Source organism: Besnoitia besnoiti, chromosome II, assembly GCF_002563875.1.
Source record: "Besnoitia besnoiti strain Bb-Ger1 chromosome II, whole genome shotgun sequence".
In the NCBI taxonomy this organism is placed as follows: domain Eukaryota; phylum Apicomplexa; class Conoidasida; order Eucoccidiorida; family Sarcocystidae; genus Besnoitia; species Besnoitia besnoiti.
This window is the reverse complement of record NC_042357.1, coordinates 860,487-874,321: the sequence shown is the minus strand read 5'-3', so window position 1 is coordinate 874,321 and position 13,835 is coordinate 860,487. Positions and strand designations below refer to the sequence as shown.

General features: G+C 58.2%; 2 protein-coding genes across 2 annotated transcripts; one reads left to right on the top strand and one right to left on the bottom strand.

Moving 5' to 3' along the window:
• Positions 1-334: 334 nt before the first annotated feature.
• Positions 335-6,726, bottom strand: BESB_034750 (RNA recognition motif-containing protein; the record flags this gene model as incomplete). The annotated part of the gene is made up of 10 exons (XM_029362061.1): positions 335-391; positions 1,117-1,242; positions 1,809-1,943; positions 2,184-2,249; positions 2,929-3,027; positions 3,323-3,410; positions 4,076-4,221; positions 4,669-4,814; positions 4,981-5,386; positions 5,980-6,726. 10 exons carry the CDS (start codon positions 6,724-6,726, stop codon positions 335-337), a joined length of 2,016 nt encoding a protein of 671 aa, XP_029221026.1.
• A 1,517-nt stretch (positions 6,727-8,243) lies between these two features.
• On the top strand, positions 8,244-12,232 carry BESB_034740 (uncharacterized protein; the record flags this gene model as incomplete). The annotated part of the gene is made up of 6 exons (XM_029362060.1): positions 8,244-9,464; positions 9,701-9,836; positions 10,218-10,372; positions 10,961-11,069; positions 11,487-11,584; positions 12,074-12,232. 6 exons carry the CDS (start codon positions 8,244-8,246, stop codon positions 12,230-12,232), a joined length of 1,878 nt encoding a protein of 625 aa, XP_029221025.1.
• Positions 12,233-13,835: the final 1,603 nt, after the last annotated feature.

Below are 13,835 nucleotides of genomic sequence, written 5' to 3'. Positions count from 1 at the left end.
GTGATCGGAATGCCTCGCTCGCAGCAGCGTTCCGGCAGCTAGAGATTTAGAAGGCATTGTAACCGTGATTTGAGAGTTTGTCGCAGTAGGTATTCTCTCACGCGCTAGACTTTTTCAAGTCAACCTAACTTTTTGCCGCGAAGGCGCTAGCTGTGCACGTACGCTTTCCCCTCTTTTTCCCGAGGAGGTTCGCGCACTCTCTGGCCTTCACCGGTTTCCACGGCGACGCCTGCGCAGCAGGTTGCTCATCCCTTAAGACCCCTCATCCCTGAAACGCGGAGAGAGAGCGCGGTGTGTGACATAGCGCGTCTTCACGCTTCTGCCGTTAACCCAATTACCCCTCTGTCTGCACCTCGAATTCCTCGTCGCTGCTTTGCTGGTCGATCCAGTCCTGAACCAACAGGCGCACACACAGACGGCACGCGCTGTGAAATCTCGTGATAAAAGAAAGCGAAGCACATCTTCGGGGCTCACCGTCTCATGACATGCCTCGCATCATGCCTTCCTCAAGAAAGAAAGTCACAACAGACTTGACCTCTCTGCATTCTGAGCCTCCCACCCGTCATGCTTGTCAAGTTCCTTGTATCTAGTTAGCTCATTGCGTACTTAGGATCAGACCAAAAGAGTTAACTAACGGTACTAGAAAATAGGAGATCGCATTAGTTCTTGGGACAACGACTTCCGAACCACCAATATATATTGGTGCAAAGAAGTTTTTACACACGTATGCTGGCTGAAGGGCCCTATCTCCTCACGAATGATACCCCACTTCATGCAGCTCTACGCTTGTAACGCCCGCACACAAACCCATCGCCTGCCGTCACACGGTTCCCACAATAGCCACGTGCGTGGAGGGTCTACACCCGATGGAAGCGGAAGTTTCCGCAGGCGCATCATCTTTAGTCTACCACTTCCTCGCGCCGCCCTTCGTACACGCGCCACCTGTGCGTTCCTTTCCGCACTACATGCGGAAATTTCGCGTTCCCCGTCCTGCCTGCGTGGCTATTCGCTGAAAAAAAGGCCGGTGTGGAGGATTTTGTGAACAGCCGACATTGATGTGATGTAAATGAGGCGGCCGCAGAGACACTCCCGGACGCCGTCCCGCCCAGCACGCACCCCAAACTTTTCCAGACGCTCCGCCTCGTCGTCTTCGTTCTTCCCCTCTGCTTGGTCTTCCTCCTTCTCCACTGCCATCTCCTCACTCTGGCCAGCGGCCTCCGCGGGCTGCGGGGGAGTTGGACTCTGCGAAAAGAAAGCAAAAAGACAAAAACTTGAAGGATCGCGAGCTGGCTCCTTCGAGCTCACATATACCACGCGCGTGAATCATTATACACACGGCGCCTGAAAAAGCGCTTCATGCGTCAGTTTTTTTTTTTTCGCTTTCGCCAGCACTCGCTCGATTGCCCACTGTGATGGAAGCGGCGGAGCAATGACGAGTTCCTCCGACTTCGTGGCGCGCGAGCTCCTCAAAAGAATCTACGCAAAGACAGACCCTTTATCGACACGCGCACATATTTTTGCACATATACGTGCATGTCGCACCAACAGCGCCTCGACTCCCGCGCGTGGCTGGTGTACGAGCGGAAGATCGCTTCCGCACAAGGTGTGGTGAGAACTGCCTCGCTCGCGCAGCCTCTTTGGCATATGCATGACGCCAAAGCTCAACTGCCTGCGCATAAAGCCCCGCCTCTCTCCTTCTCTACGCGCCCCTTCGGCGCTGCTGCATGCATGACTCTACGGGTCGCGGCGTTTCGCCTGGCTGCCCTTTCCGCACTCATGCCAGCGAGCCTTCCATGCCCAGCGGTTACCTGCGACGCGTCGGGGGTCGCGACGCGGGCCTTTTTCGCGAGGCGCGAGGGTAGGCAGTTCGCCTTCAAATCTGTGCGGCCGTCAAAGAAGAAGACCTCGAGCTGCCGTCCATCGAAGAAGCGCCCTCTGAATTGCTGCAGGCCAGGCGAGACGCACACCGCAACACTCCTCGCTCAGACCCGCCCCGGGAACACGCGCCGTGCAGCTTCACACGCACGAAAAGCAACTGAGACCGACCTAACCTCCCCCCCCCCCCCGTCCCACGACAACCGCCTCGCCGACGGGGTCCCGGTCTGCACCCCCACTCCAATCGCACAGCCGCTCGCGCCTGGCGACCTTGCCTGTCTAAGCTCCCCACCCGCGCCGAATCGTACCTCGATGATGCGCTCTGCATCTTCTGCGGTCTTCAGCTTCACACACGCGACGCCCTGGACGTGCCTCTGAGACAAGAAGAGAGAAAGATACACAGACGCGCGCGGCGGCGCATCTACACGCCTCTGCGCGCCCGCGAAAAACCCGCTACACTGAACATCTAGAAACAAATATCCAACGATACCAACAAACAACACATGTATACATATATATGGGCTCATCACGCATGCAGCGTGAGAGATGCGAGGCTTAAGGCCGGCCTGCCGCACGCAGGGAAGTCTTCAGACACACACAAACAAGCATCCAAGAGGACAGACCGCGTGGGTCGACACGACGCAGATTGAAGACAACACGCATCTGTCCGGTATGCACTGCCCAATCCTGCCCCCCCCCCCTCCGCCCAACACGAACCATGGACTACTCAGAAGCGTCTTCCAGTACGGGACGTCATGAACTGCCAGTTCTCCCGAGGCACTGAAGCGCCCAACGACGTCAGTCCTCTCCCCCCGGCCTGCGCGTCTTCCCTCCGGATACCACTCTCGAAACTTAAAACTAAACTCTCTGAATTTCTTCAGACCCACCTACAGCCGTGCAGCGTTCCTATTTCCAGCGCCGCCTTTCTCTCTCACTGTCTACCTATCTACCCCTACGTTGACCTGCCCCTGAATGTATCTTCCGATATCTGAGTGTGCCGTGTGCGCGTGTTTCGATGCACGCCTGCTGACTCTACAGGGAGCGAGGCCTCACTGGGATGACAGTCACTTTCTCTGGCTTCGCGAACTGCGCGATTTCGTCGAAAAGTTCTTGTCGCAGCTCGTCGTAAAACGCGTCGCCTTCCTCGTACATCTGTACATACACGCCACTCACCCGACACAGATGGTTCTGCGCAAAAAAGCACCTTTAAAAACGCCGCAGGCGCGAGCCTTCAGACCGGCTTAGCCTCTCTGCGACGCATGCGGCACTCCCGACCCCCCCGTTCTCGCCCCTCGGCAGGAGTCGCCTCGGGCCTGTTTTTTTTTTCGCCCTCAACCCCAAACGGGCCGCTCGCCGTTCGCTTGCCCCCAGACCAATCCATGAGGCGGCGACCCCGGCGTGCGCCACGCACAGGGGGAAGGAAAAGGAACCTTATCGAAAGCCTTACTTCAGCCTCTTCACTCGAGTACGTCGGTTTCATGATGACGATGCGACGGCCCGTACCGTCATCGATCGCGTCGCCCCAGCTCAACAGCCTGCGAGTCAGGGACGCAACGCGAGGCGGCAGACATATCGCGACGCAACGAAAAAAGCTGTGTGAGCCAGCGCGCCGGCGCCTCCCCACTGAGAGCCGGGGTGTCCACACACACACGCACGAAATATGCAACTGCACAGACGTCTAAGTAGAGACATGCATACATGCATAAATATATTTATATAAATACATATACGTTCGCCAAACGACGTAAGGCGTGCCTGCAGAAGCGAAGCACACTCTGACCACGTATTCCGACCCATCTTTCGCCATCCCGAGTCTCAACGTCACGCACCATACATGCAAAAATAGACACTCAAACGAACACACACAGGCAGACACCTCCGCATTGTGCCCACGCGAGCGGAGGGGAGGGAGGGGGGGGGGGGCATCCGGAGGCGATCTGCGGACGGCCGCGACGCCTTCAACACGTCCCTTCCATTCTCTCGGCGCTACCTCCCGGCCGCGCTGGGCTGCCCGCTGCCTCTCAGACCTCCTCTCCCTCTCTCCCTCTTGCTGCATGCCGCTGAAGATAGCGAGCCTAGCTCCTGTCCCCCCCCCCCCCCCCCCCCCCCCCCCCCACGCATCGCACTGCAGACATGCCTCTCGTCTCACACGCATTTCTACATTCAACGGACTGACGCGGGGCCACGCGACTTGTCTCACCGCTCCTGCTCGTATTTCGCAGCGAGGTATTTCTTCCTGTCACGCTTTCCGCCCCGCGCGGCCCGCGGCGCCTCGGCTTCGCCTCCTGGGGCCGCAGGGCTAGCGCTCGGCTGGCCTTGCTTCGGCGCGAACTCTGCTAGCTGAACCTGCAAACAGACAAGAATCATCGTGGCCACGCTATCCACTCTGCATTTCAGGGTTTATGGGTCACGCAGCCCACACTTAGCGACGAATCCCACTCGGAAAAAAATCCGGCTACATAAACATATATATAAGCATGCATGCTTGCATGTATGTATGCATATGTATGCACATGTATGTGCGTGAGTGAACAGGTAAATGCACGCTCTGTGACTCCGTAGCGGCCTCCGGGTTTTTTATTCATATATCTCGTATGCGGACATTCGTCTGCGTACGAGACAGTCGCGGGCTCCAGAGGCGCCGCTGCAGTTTTTCTGCGGCGCAACAGGTCTACACGCATCCCTGCAGTATACATTTGTTTGTGAATATCTTGTAATTAGATGCTACTGGAGTTCGTGCGCATGCGCCGGTGGCGCGACCGCCTGCAGCGGCTTCTTCGGGGTCTGTCGCACCTTGAGCGTGCACGCGCCGTCGCGGAACGGCGCTCCATCGAAATACTTGATGGCGATCTCCACGGAGTTCTCGTGGACAAACGAGATCAGGGCGTCGCCTTTGCAGCGACCGGTCTCGTCTGTGTAGACGCGGATCTTCGGCCGCACTGCAGCGACGCAGAAATAGACAAAAACCTAAAAAAAAGTCACACACGCAGCACAGGGCAGGAGACCCGGAGCCTCGCGGCTCCGGGACTCGTCTCGCAGGCGGATACGCAGTCTCTCTCTCAGAGACCGTCTTGCGCAGAGAAGAGGCGAGACGCGGCGGCTTACGGGTTTCTGGGTCGATTTTGAAGACGCCGGCCTTCTTGAAGACGTCCGCGAGCTCGTCTTCGGTGCAGTCTGGGGGCAGATTGGCGATGTAGATGTTTGGGTTCTTCCGGCCTGCGACCCAGAGGCCCTCTTGCTTCTTCTTCTTCAGCCGCTGTCGGTACAGCCGGCGCTTCTCGGCATTCAGCTCCTTCTTCTGCCGCTCCGCCTCCGTCAGCTCTGGCGCCTTCTCGGCCTCCTCGGGGAGCGTGCCCGCGAGCGCCTCCTCCGCGCCCTCGCGGAGACCAGGGAAAACCATATCCTCCTGCTGGACGCCGACCTCGCTGAACCGGCCGGGCCCCGCGGCGGCAGCCGCGCCTGGGGAGACAGCCTCCGCTTCTTCCAAGAGGGCATAGAGCGCCTCGTATTCCTGAACGCGGCGCGAGAGACACGCAGCGAGACGCTCAACGCGGCAGCAGGACAAGAACAACAAGAAACAAAGGGAAGACGCGGACGAAACGCCGCGCAAAGGAGGGAATCGGGACATGGAGAGAAGCGGAAACGCGACGCGTTAGGGAGGAGAGAAGCGGCGCGCGACAGGAGCCGAGTCGTCCGTGGAGCACACGCGCTTCTCACAAACGTGAAGAAGACAGAAACAGAGAGGGGGCGAAACTCAGCAGGCGGGCCGGGGTGCGACTCCCCTCATCGCGTCTGCTCTCCATCTCTGGCAGGCGCGTCTTCTGTCATCTGCCTCAGGTGCTCCTAGCCACGCGCTTTGCTTCCCCCTGCGCTGTTTTCTTTTTCTATATTTTCGCTTTTCCGCTGTGCGCGCCGCCCTTCGGTTGACCGCCAGGCCGCCCCTTTCATCCGCCGCCGCGCTCCTTCTCTCCCTCGTTTCGTCCCCCTTTCGCCTCTTTCCACCCCCCCCCCCCCCCCCACGCCCGGATCTCTGCCTTTGGCTCCGCGATTGCCGCGCGCCTCTCGTTGTGCCGGCGCGTCGCTTTCTGCGTGTTCAATTCATACCTCAGCGGTGCGCCACACTTTGTCTGTCCGATCGAAAACCATCTGCACGCCTTCAGGCGTCACGTATTTGAACTCCGCCGGAATGCCGTCGATCCGGCTTCGCTTGCCACACCCGGCGCGGCCTGAGCTCTGAGCTGCAGCGCCGGCGGCTGCGCACGCGGCTGCCTCCCCTTTCTCCTCCTCTTCTGCGCCCTGCAGGATTTGCTTCAGTTCGTGGACAGAGCCGAGGGGGAGCCAAGAGCCCATGCCCTGCCGCCAGCACTGCGTGTAGCCGTCAACCAGACAGTGCTGGAAGTAGATGCGCACGGTCTCCGCGCTCACCGGTCCGACGACGCTCTGACCCTTCTCCTCACCCCCCGCGGGCTCCGCTGCCTGCGGCGGCGTGGCACCCGCCGCGTTCTGCGCCTCCTGCTGGCGCTGAAGCACCGCGATCGCGTCCTCGGTAAGGATCAGAAACCACATAGGCGCGCCCGCCTGCGACCCCTCCCCTCCTTCGGTCGGCGCCTCGCCACCCACGCCCAAACCGAACTCAGCCTCCGTGCGCTTCTCGCCGCATGCGGAAGATGCCGCGGAGGCGGAGGACTCGGAGGAGGAAGACGGCGCAGTCAAAGAAAAAGAGGAGGGGGCCGGGGGGGATGACGCGTCTGCCGCAGGAGCTTCCACGGCGAGTCCGGTCGCGTTCGCGCCGGCGCGGTCTGAGGCCTCAGCGGCACTCGCCGCCTCCTGGGGAGTGCTGTCGCGCGTCATGGCGGCGAGAAACGCTGATTCTCGTGCGAGAAGAAGCGACTCAGCGAGAGGTCTCCGCAGCAACGCGTTCCCTCCTTCGAGACAGCGAACTCGAGAAGGGGAGACGGCGCTGCTCGGGTCTTTGAGCGACGCGGCGCTTCTCTTCCGCTGTCGCTCGCTCTCTCTGCGTTCTGTCGTCACAGGCTCACGAGCTGCGCAGCGACACACGAGAAACGGCTCTTCGCGCGCTGCGTGGGAGCGGCGGCAACGGGCTACCAAGTAGAAGCCTCGAAGAGCTTGCGGCCGGCGACACAGATGGCGTGCCTCGCGAACCAGATGGAAAAGACTCAGGCACAAAACAAGAGAGAGTTGGTGATCGAGGGCAGAGGTTCATTGGAGACTTCGGACGCGAGCTCGCTGCTCCCAGCTGATACTCCTACTTTCCCAGTTCCTCGCTGCAGACAATTCGAAGCGACCTGAAGTAGATCGCCGTTCCACTCTGAACGCTCTTCGCGAAGCGCGCAACACACTGGAAGCAGATGCCAAAAAGAAAGTTGCTTCCACACGCAAATGCCGTCCAGATAACCGGACTCACTCAACCTGGGTTGCAGTCTGGAGAGCTCTGCGGCTGAACGAGGTCAAGTGTATGTACACCGTAGGCCTGGACGTTTCTGCTTCCCTGCAGCCCGCCGCATGAACGTAGAAGCGAGAAGGTAAAGCTAGGAAAACCGGAAAAGAAGATGCCTGCGGCTGAGATTTAGTTCTCGAGACAAAAAGCCAAACACATCCTCTAAAAAGGACTCAAATGGAAAAAAAAGAGAGTTCTCTCTCGTCGTTTTCTGCCTCACAGCGAACATGCAAACCCGAGCGCAGGAGACACGGAAAGGGAATACACCCTCTGCATGTTCATCACAGTTTTCATGCGCGAAACAGGACCCAGGTGAGGACGGAAAACCCACCTGAACTGCAGTGTTTCTTTGAAGCCGCAGGTTGAGACAATCCCATCTACTCCACGGAGGAGGAAACCTATTTTTAATGCTCCTCCCTGTGGAGTATTTCCATTTCACGTTCCCTTTCCTCTGCTCTCTCTGCCGGGGGCCGTCCGGATTTTAGTGTGAGTTGCTGCATATCCCACACCGCGGGAATGTCAGCGAGTGATTCTTAGGTCACAGCAGCCAACACACAGAGGGATTGTTTGTCGGTTCATGTCACGCGCTCCTCTTAGGGCCGTGCGGATTTTGGATTTCAATGGATTTCACTTGGCGCTTAAGCGAGGGATTCTGTTTTCGTCTGTGCCCACGTGTGGCGCCTCGCGTGGCTCTTCAATGTGCTGGCGCTGCGGTATGATTTTGTTTCCGTTCGACTGCCTCTAGTCTCCTGCCTCGCCGATGCGACGGCAGGTCGCGCCGCTCTCTTGGCTCGGGCCCGGCAGCTCGCAGGTTCGCGCGCGCCGTAGCCTGTTTTCGGTCTTCTCCCTGCTTTCGCTGTCTCTGCTGCCCAAAGCGAAGACCCTTTTTTTTTTCGATACAAATCTGAGCATGCGCCTCCCGTCTTCTGCGCGCACAGCCGGCAGCGGAGTTGCGCTCTTCGCCTCGAACCACGTGACGGCTTGCCTCTCTGCACAGACGCTCCGCGCGACACCCCACACACGCGGCGAAGGCGAAGATGGACGACCCAAGCGACGAGGGGGCGAGCTTAAAGCGAATCTGCCGTGGACGCCGGCCGCGCGAGGCCTGATGATGCGACCCGCATTCCCAGCGTCCGCTCTGCGCCTCCGCGCGGCGTTTCACTGTGCGATGCACTCTCTCTCTTGTCTGCCTTTTTTTTCGTGGCTCGGCGCTCCGCTGCCCCGGGCTCGCGCCTTTGCCTCTCTGTCACGCAGGCCGCGGCTGCACCTCTCCTTCAGCGCCCCTCTCCGTCGCGCCTCCGCTCGCTCCTCTTCGCCCTTCGTCACTTCTGTCTCCTGTCCTCCCGCGCCCACGTCATCTCTGCGCTCTGCGTGGCCTCCGCGCGCGGCATCGCTGCTAGCCTCTGCATGCGGCTCGCCCCTCTCCTCTCTGGCTCCGTGCGGCCGGGAGAGTTCCCTGTGTGGCGCGGGCTCGCGCGCCCGATCAGTGCGAGGCTTTTCTTCCGCGGCTGCGGCGATGGAGGCCGAAGGCGGCGACGCCGCGCCGACCCCACGCGTGAGAGACTTTCGCCTGTTGGAGCGGTGGCTGGTCGGCGCCTCCGCGCAGGCGGCGTCCTCTCTCTCTCCTGCGGCATCTAATTCTGCTTCAGCGGCGTCTGGCGCGCGTCCTGGAAGCGGGGCTCCGCGGCTGCTGGTTCTCGTACTGAATCGCCCGTTGCCGGCGTACGCCCCGCATCTGCTGGAGGCGGCCACATCGTACGTGGTTGCGGACGGCGGAGGGAATTTCCTTTACCAGATGTTCCAGGACCAGGAAGAGATCAAGCTGCGCGCGCGGCGTCGGCTGATTCAAGCCAAACTCGACGCGCGCGAGCGGCTGCGGATGGAGGAGCTTGCTGCTCACGTGCAACACCAGATCCTCATGGAGCACCAACCCCTCCACGACCAGCGCACGCATCTCGGGAACCTCCAGCGCGACTTGCACCGCCGAAACGCCGCCCGCGAAGGGGCGGGCACGCTTCGGCAAGACAAAGAGACAGGAAGTAACGAGAGCGCGACCCACGCAGACCCGACTCGCTTCTTGAACCGCCTGCCAGATGCGGTCTGCGGAGACCTCGACTCCCTCACTCAAGAGGTAAGCGAGAACTCCCAGCCCGAGTCTCTCGCCTTGAAGCACACGCGGCTGCGTGTGTGCCAGAAATACAAAAAACACATCGCGGGAACGTCTCTGCGGCTGCCGATTGGGTGCCAAGGTGACAGAGCTATCCGAGCTTTCGTTTGTCGCTGCTCGGGCTGGGTGAACAAGTGAGGCAGAGCGCCGACCCGCTCCCACTCTGCTAGCGGTTCCGCGTGTGGGTTCGAGGCCTGCAGGCGAAGGCGTACTTCGAGAGACGCGGCGTGCCGATCGTGCGGAGGCGAACGCAGGACTTGCCTGACCTCGAAAAAGCGTGGAATCTGCTCCTGGCGCCGCAGCGCTACACGGCGCGGGACGTGATCATCATCCTCGGTGAGCAGCGAAAAACGAAAAGACCAAACGCGCGGAGAACCTTCCGATGAAGAGGGAAAGTTAAAACACGAATTATTGAAAACATAGCTCTCTCATTTAGACACAGAATTCGCGAGACTGCGTCCGCGTCAGCGGTTCGTCGCCTGCGGCCGTCGCCTCTGTCTCCGGTGCTGCTCTGGTTGCTTCTTTTCGAAATCGTCATTCTGGGTTGTTTTCCTGCTCGACGCTGTTTTCTTCCCTTCTTGATGACGATCTTTGCTCCAAGATTCTCGCACCCTCTCAGCCGTGTACCTTTGCTTCCTCTTTCCTTGCTGCACTCCCCCTTGTCTCTCGGTTTTTTTCGTGCTGCGTGTGTTTTTTTCGGCTCGCGGTCTTCGCCAGGCGCGATCGGCGGCAGACTCGATCACACGCTGAGCGCGATTCACTTCCTGCACAAGTTGAATGCGGAGTATGAACAAGAGGCCGCGGAGCCGCGCGAAGAGGCGCGAGGCCCTTCCGCCTCACCCAGGAGTCATCGCGACGGCGGGCTCCCTCAGGTGCGGCACATCGAGAGCCACACGATCGCTTTTTTAAGAACCTAAACAGAAATATTTTAAAGAAGATTCTTTAGCGATTCGCTCTCGGAGCGACGCGGGAGACGCTGCCTGCGTGGCGCGTCTCCGTGGACAGGGGTTACGGCAAAACCACATCTAGCGCGACGGGAGCGCGCGTCGCCGTGGATTCACTTCAGCACGCCTTACTTCAGAAAACGTGAGGGCGCGATTGCTTAACTGAAGGCTGTTGATGGGCGCACAGTTTTTGGGTAGAGCGTCCTGTCGTTCCTCCTCGGCCGCGATAAGATCGTTACTCCTTTGAGGGGCAATCCCCCGATGCCCTCGACGACATACACATAGTAACATACACATAAATGTATACATGTATACATATACATAGATATTTATGTGTATCTGTAAATATATTCTTATGCGGACAGCACCCGCGGCGCCTGTACATGCAGGTGCTTGCAGGCCTCTTCTTTTGTATTTTCTTGATCTCTGTACATGGACTTTGATCGGAATCGCCGTCGCGTTACAGCGTTCGCGCGTGGAGTGCGCCGCATTTTCGGTTTCTTCTTCTGCTTTCAGATTTACCTCATCGGAGAAGATTCGCTCTGCTTCCTCGTCCCCCGTGGACGCTCGCGCGTCATTCCTTCGCAGCTCCTCGTCACCCGCCAGTGCGCCCTCGTGCCGTTCGGTGAGAAGGCGCTCCATGCAAACGCAGGACGCTGAGGAACGAGAAATGAGATGAAGCCCCTCAGAGAATGCGGGAAACCATCAGTACCTGGCAGCGGCTGTGGACGGAGAGTGAAGAAACAGAAAAGATATTCTCAGGCGTCTCTGCGTGCCGCTCTGGCAGCAGACCTGTTGGCGCGTGGGTTGTGCCGAACTAGGCAGATACATATATATATTCATTTGCACAAATGTATAGACGTAAATATATATATACATACGCGTGTGTATACCTACACGTATGTATACGTATATCAACACGCTGTAGAGCCTTACGATGCTCCGGACGTGGAGGGAGAGATGTTCCAAGACTTGGTGCACTCGCAGAGACACCTTCCTGCTTCTTTTTTTTTTCTGCGTCCTCCTCTGCCTTTCTCGACAGGCTCGACTGTGTCTGGCGTGACGACGGAGGGGCTGCGGTGGAATCTCCATCCGGAGATGCAACTTAAATTCGGAGAGTTCATCTCAACGTCAAACCAGGCAAGCCAGCCAGCGCGCGGCCCCCCGCAGGCAGCATCTGAGCTTGTGCTTTTTTCTTTCCCCGCGAGCCACCCCCACCGCACCGGACAGAGGTGACTGAGAAACACTCTTGGATTCTGATTTTCCAGCGCGATTGCAGTTGCTGCGAGCTGAAAAACGAGGTTGTAGGCGTCAGCGCGTGCCTCTGTGTGTGCGTCGCGTGCCAGCTGCGCGTGATAGAGTTGCGCGTCGGGCTATCGTATTTACTGCCCTTATGTTAGACAGCTAAAAAGGGTGGACTTCAATATCTCGTCTCGTCATCGAGTTCAGTTGTTTTCTTTCTCCCTTGGAATCATGCTAGCGGCGCGAAGAAAAAAGTGCGCTGCAAAGAAAAGTGATGTGTAGCCGGGAAGGTAGCTTCTAAAATATGTAACTAGGAGCCTGTCTCTCGCTGCTGCGTCACCGATCCATGCGCCTGCGCGTGTGCCGGTGTGTGATGTGTGTTTTTAGATCTTGCCGGAAGTGCTGGCGGGCGCGAGAGACGCAGAAGGCGAGGAGGGCATCTCGATCTACACAGAACTGCCCCTTCTCTGGTACTCTCAGATGCGCCTGCAGCCGTCGGGCCTCTTCATTCCTCCCCTGAGTGACTCTGCAGGGGTCGCCTCGTAGTTTTGCGATCTCACGTGGGAACGACTTGCGTACGTAGAGACGCACCCTGCACAAGAAGGTAGACTTGGATTATGAATATCTATTCAACGTTCTGCTGCGGGCGGCAGAATGAATAAGAAGAAGAGGTTTCTTTGGTGTGGGAGACGCTTTGGGGATTCGCGTGGACTGTGAGCCGTCCGCTTCCACCGTGGCTGAGGATGACGGCGATGGAAAGCGCGAGACATCCATGCGCTGGTGTGGATGTCTCGAATGGCCTCCGCGACAGGTAGCTCATTCAAATGGTGCGTCGCAGGTAGTCAGCGAAGGGATGTTCATCAGACTGAGGCGGGAGGCGTGTGTGTATATCCATGAATTTATTTCCATATATATATATATATATATATATATCTTTATATTAGTGGGTGTTAACACGTGTTGAAGTAGATAGACGTGCTGAGTGCAGCATCTTACAGGTTCGCAGAACGATAAATCGCAGCGTGATTTTCCCCCTTGTTCGGTAAGATGACAGCCGTAGCAGGCTGGTGTGCATGCGCTCGCGCAGAACGAACTGGATCAGATAGCGCGTCGAAAGCCTTCCAGGCAAACAGCTCATGAGCTAGAGGCTGTCACCGCTGCCCTTCGACACAAAGTCGAACTAGCGGGAAATCCCGGGCAGCCCTGCATCACTTTTCGTGCCCTCCTACGATGGGCCAACTTGCAACGTGAGGATGCACATGCATATGCGTGTCCCCACGCCTGTAACTTTGTGCGCCGGGGGTGTGTCGATCCTGCTTGCTCAACCAGCGACCACAGTGATGTATGTAAATACACGACGCACACGCACGCACATATATATGTATATAGATGTATACACATTTATATATTTGAGGTCTCAGCGGACGCATGCGTGCACGCATACAGGGCCGAAAGTCCTGTGTTGTGCTTGAGGGACTCTTGAGATGTACAGTCACTTCTGCTGACCGTGGCCTTTCTCAGGTTGCTCTGGCTTTGATTGATCTGCGGTGAAGTACTGCGGGAGCGCCCGCGCTCACTGCTTCGCTTTTTTCAGTCTCCCTGGCGTCGAGCTTCGAACTCCGCAGCGAGGGAAGAATCTCGTCTGGAAGTCTTTTTTCCTGGCTAAAAAGCCATTTGGGGTCATTTTTCGTTCGTACTTCGCGCGTTGAATGTCCACCGCGTTGTCTGCCCGTGCGCGAGACGACCGCGAGTGTGAGCGCGTCCCTCCAGAGTTCTTGCTGTGCGCATGCAACAGCTCTCAATGTTAACAGTCATGGGCTCCTTGGGAGCAAACTTGTATAAAGCCATGCCAAACGCACCTTTATGTTCCACGGCAAGAGCGGTAGCGGAGCGGAATGGTGAGCACCGGGAATGCATGAAACGTGCCTCCACCAGCAGACTGGGGCAGCCCCCTGATTAGGCATCGCCTGCGAAAAGAGATAATCCTTCAGATGCAGAAACGTTGTCCTCTGGCGACTGGATTTTGACGGAATCCTCGACAATCGGTTCCGGTGAAACACGTGACGGCGTGCTCAGACGAACCCTTGCGAGCTGGCCTGTTTCCGTTATCTTCAAGTTGATGCGCCGAACAACAGACGCGATACAGGGG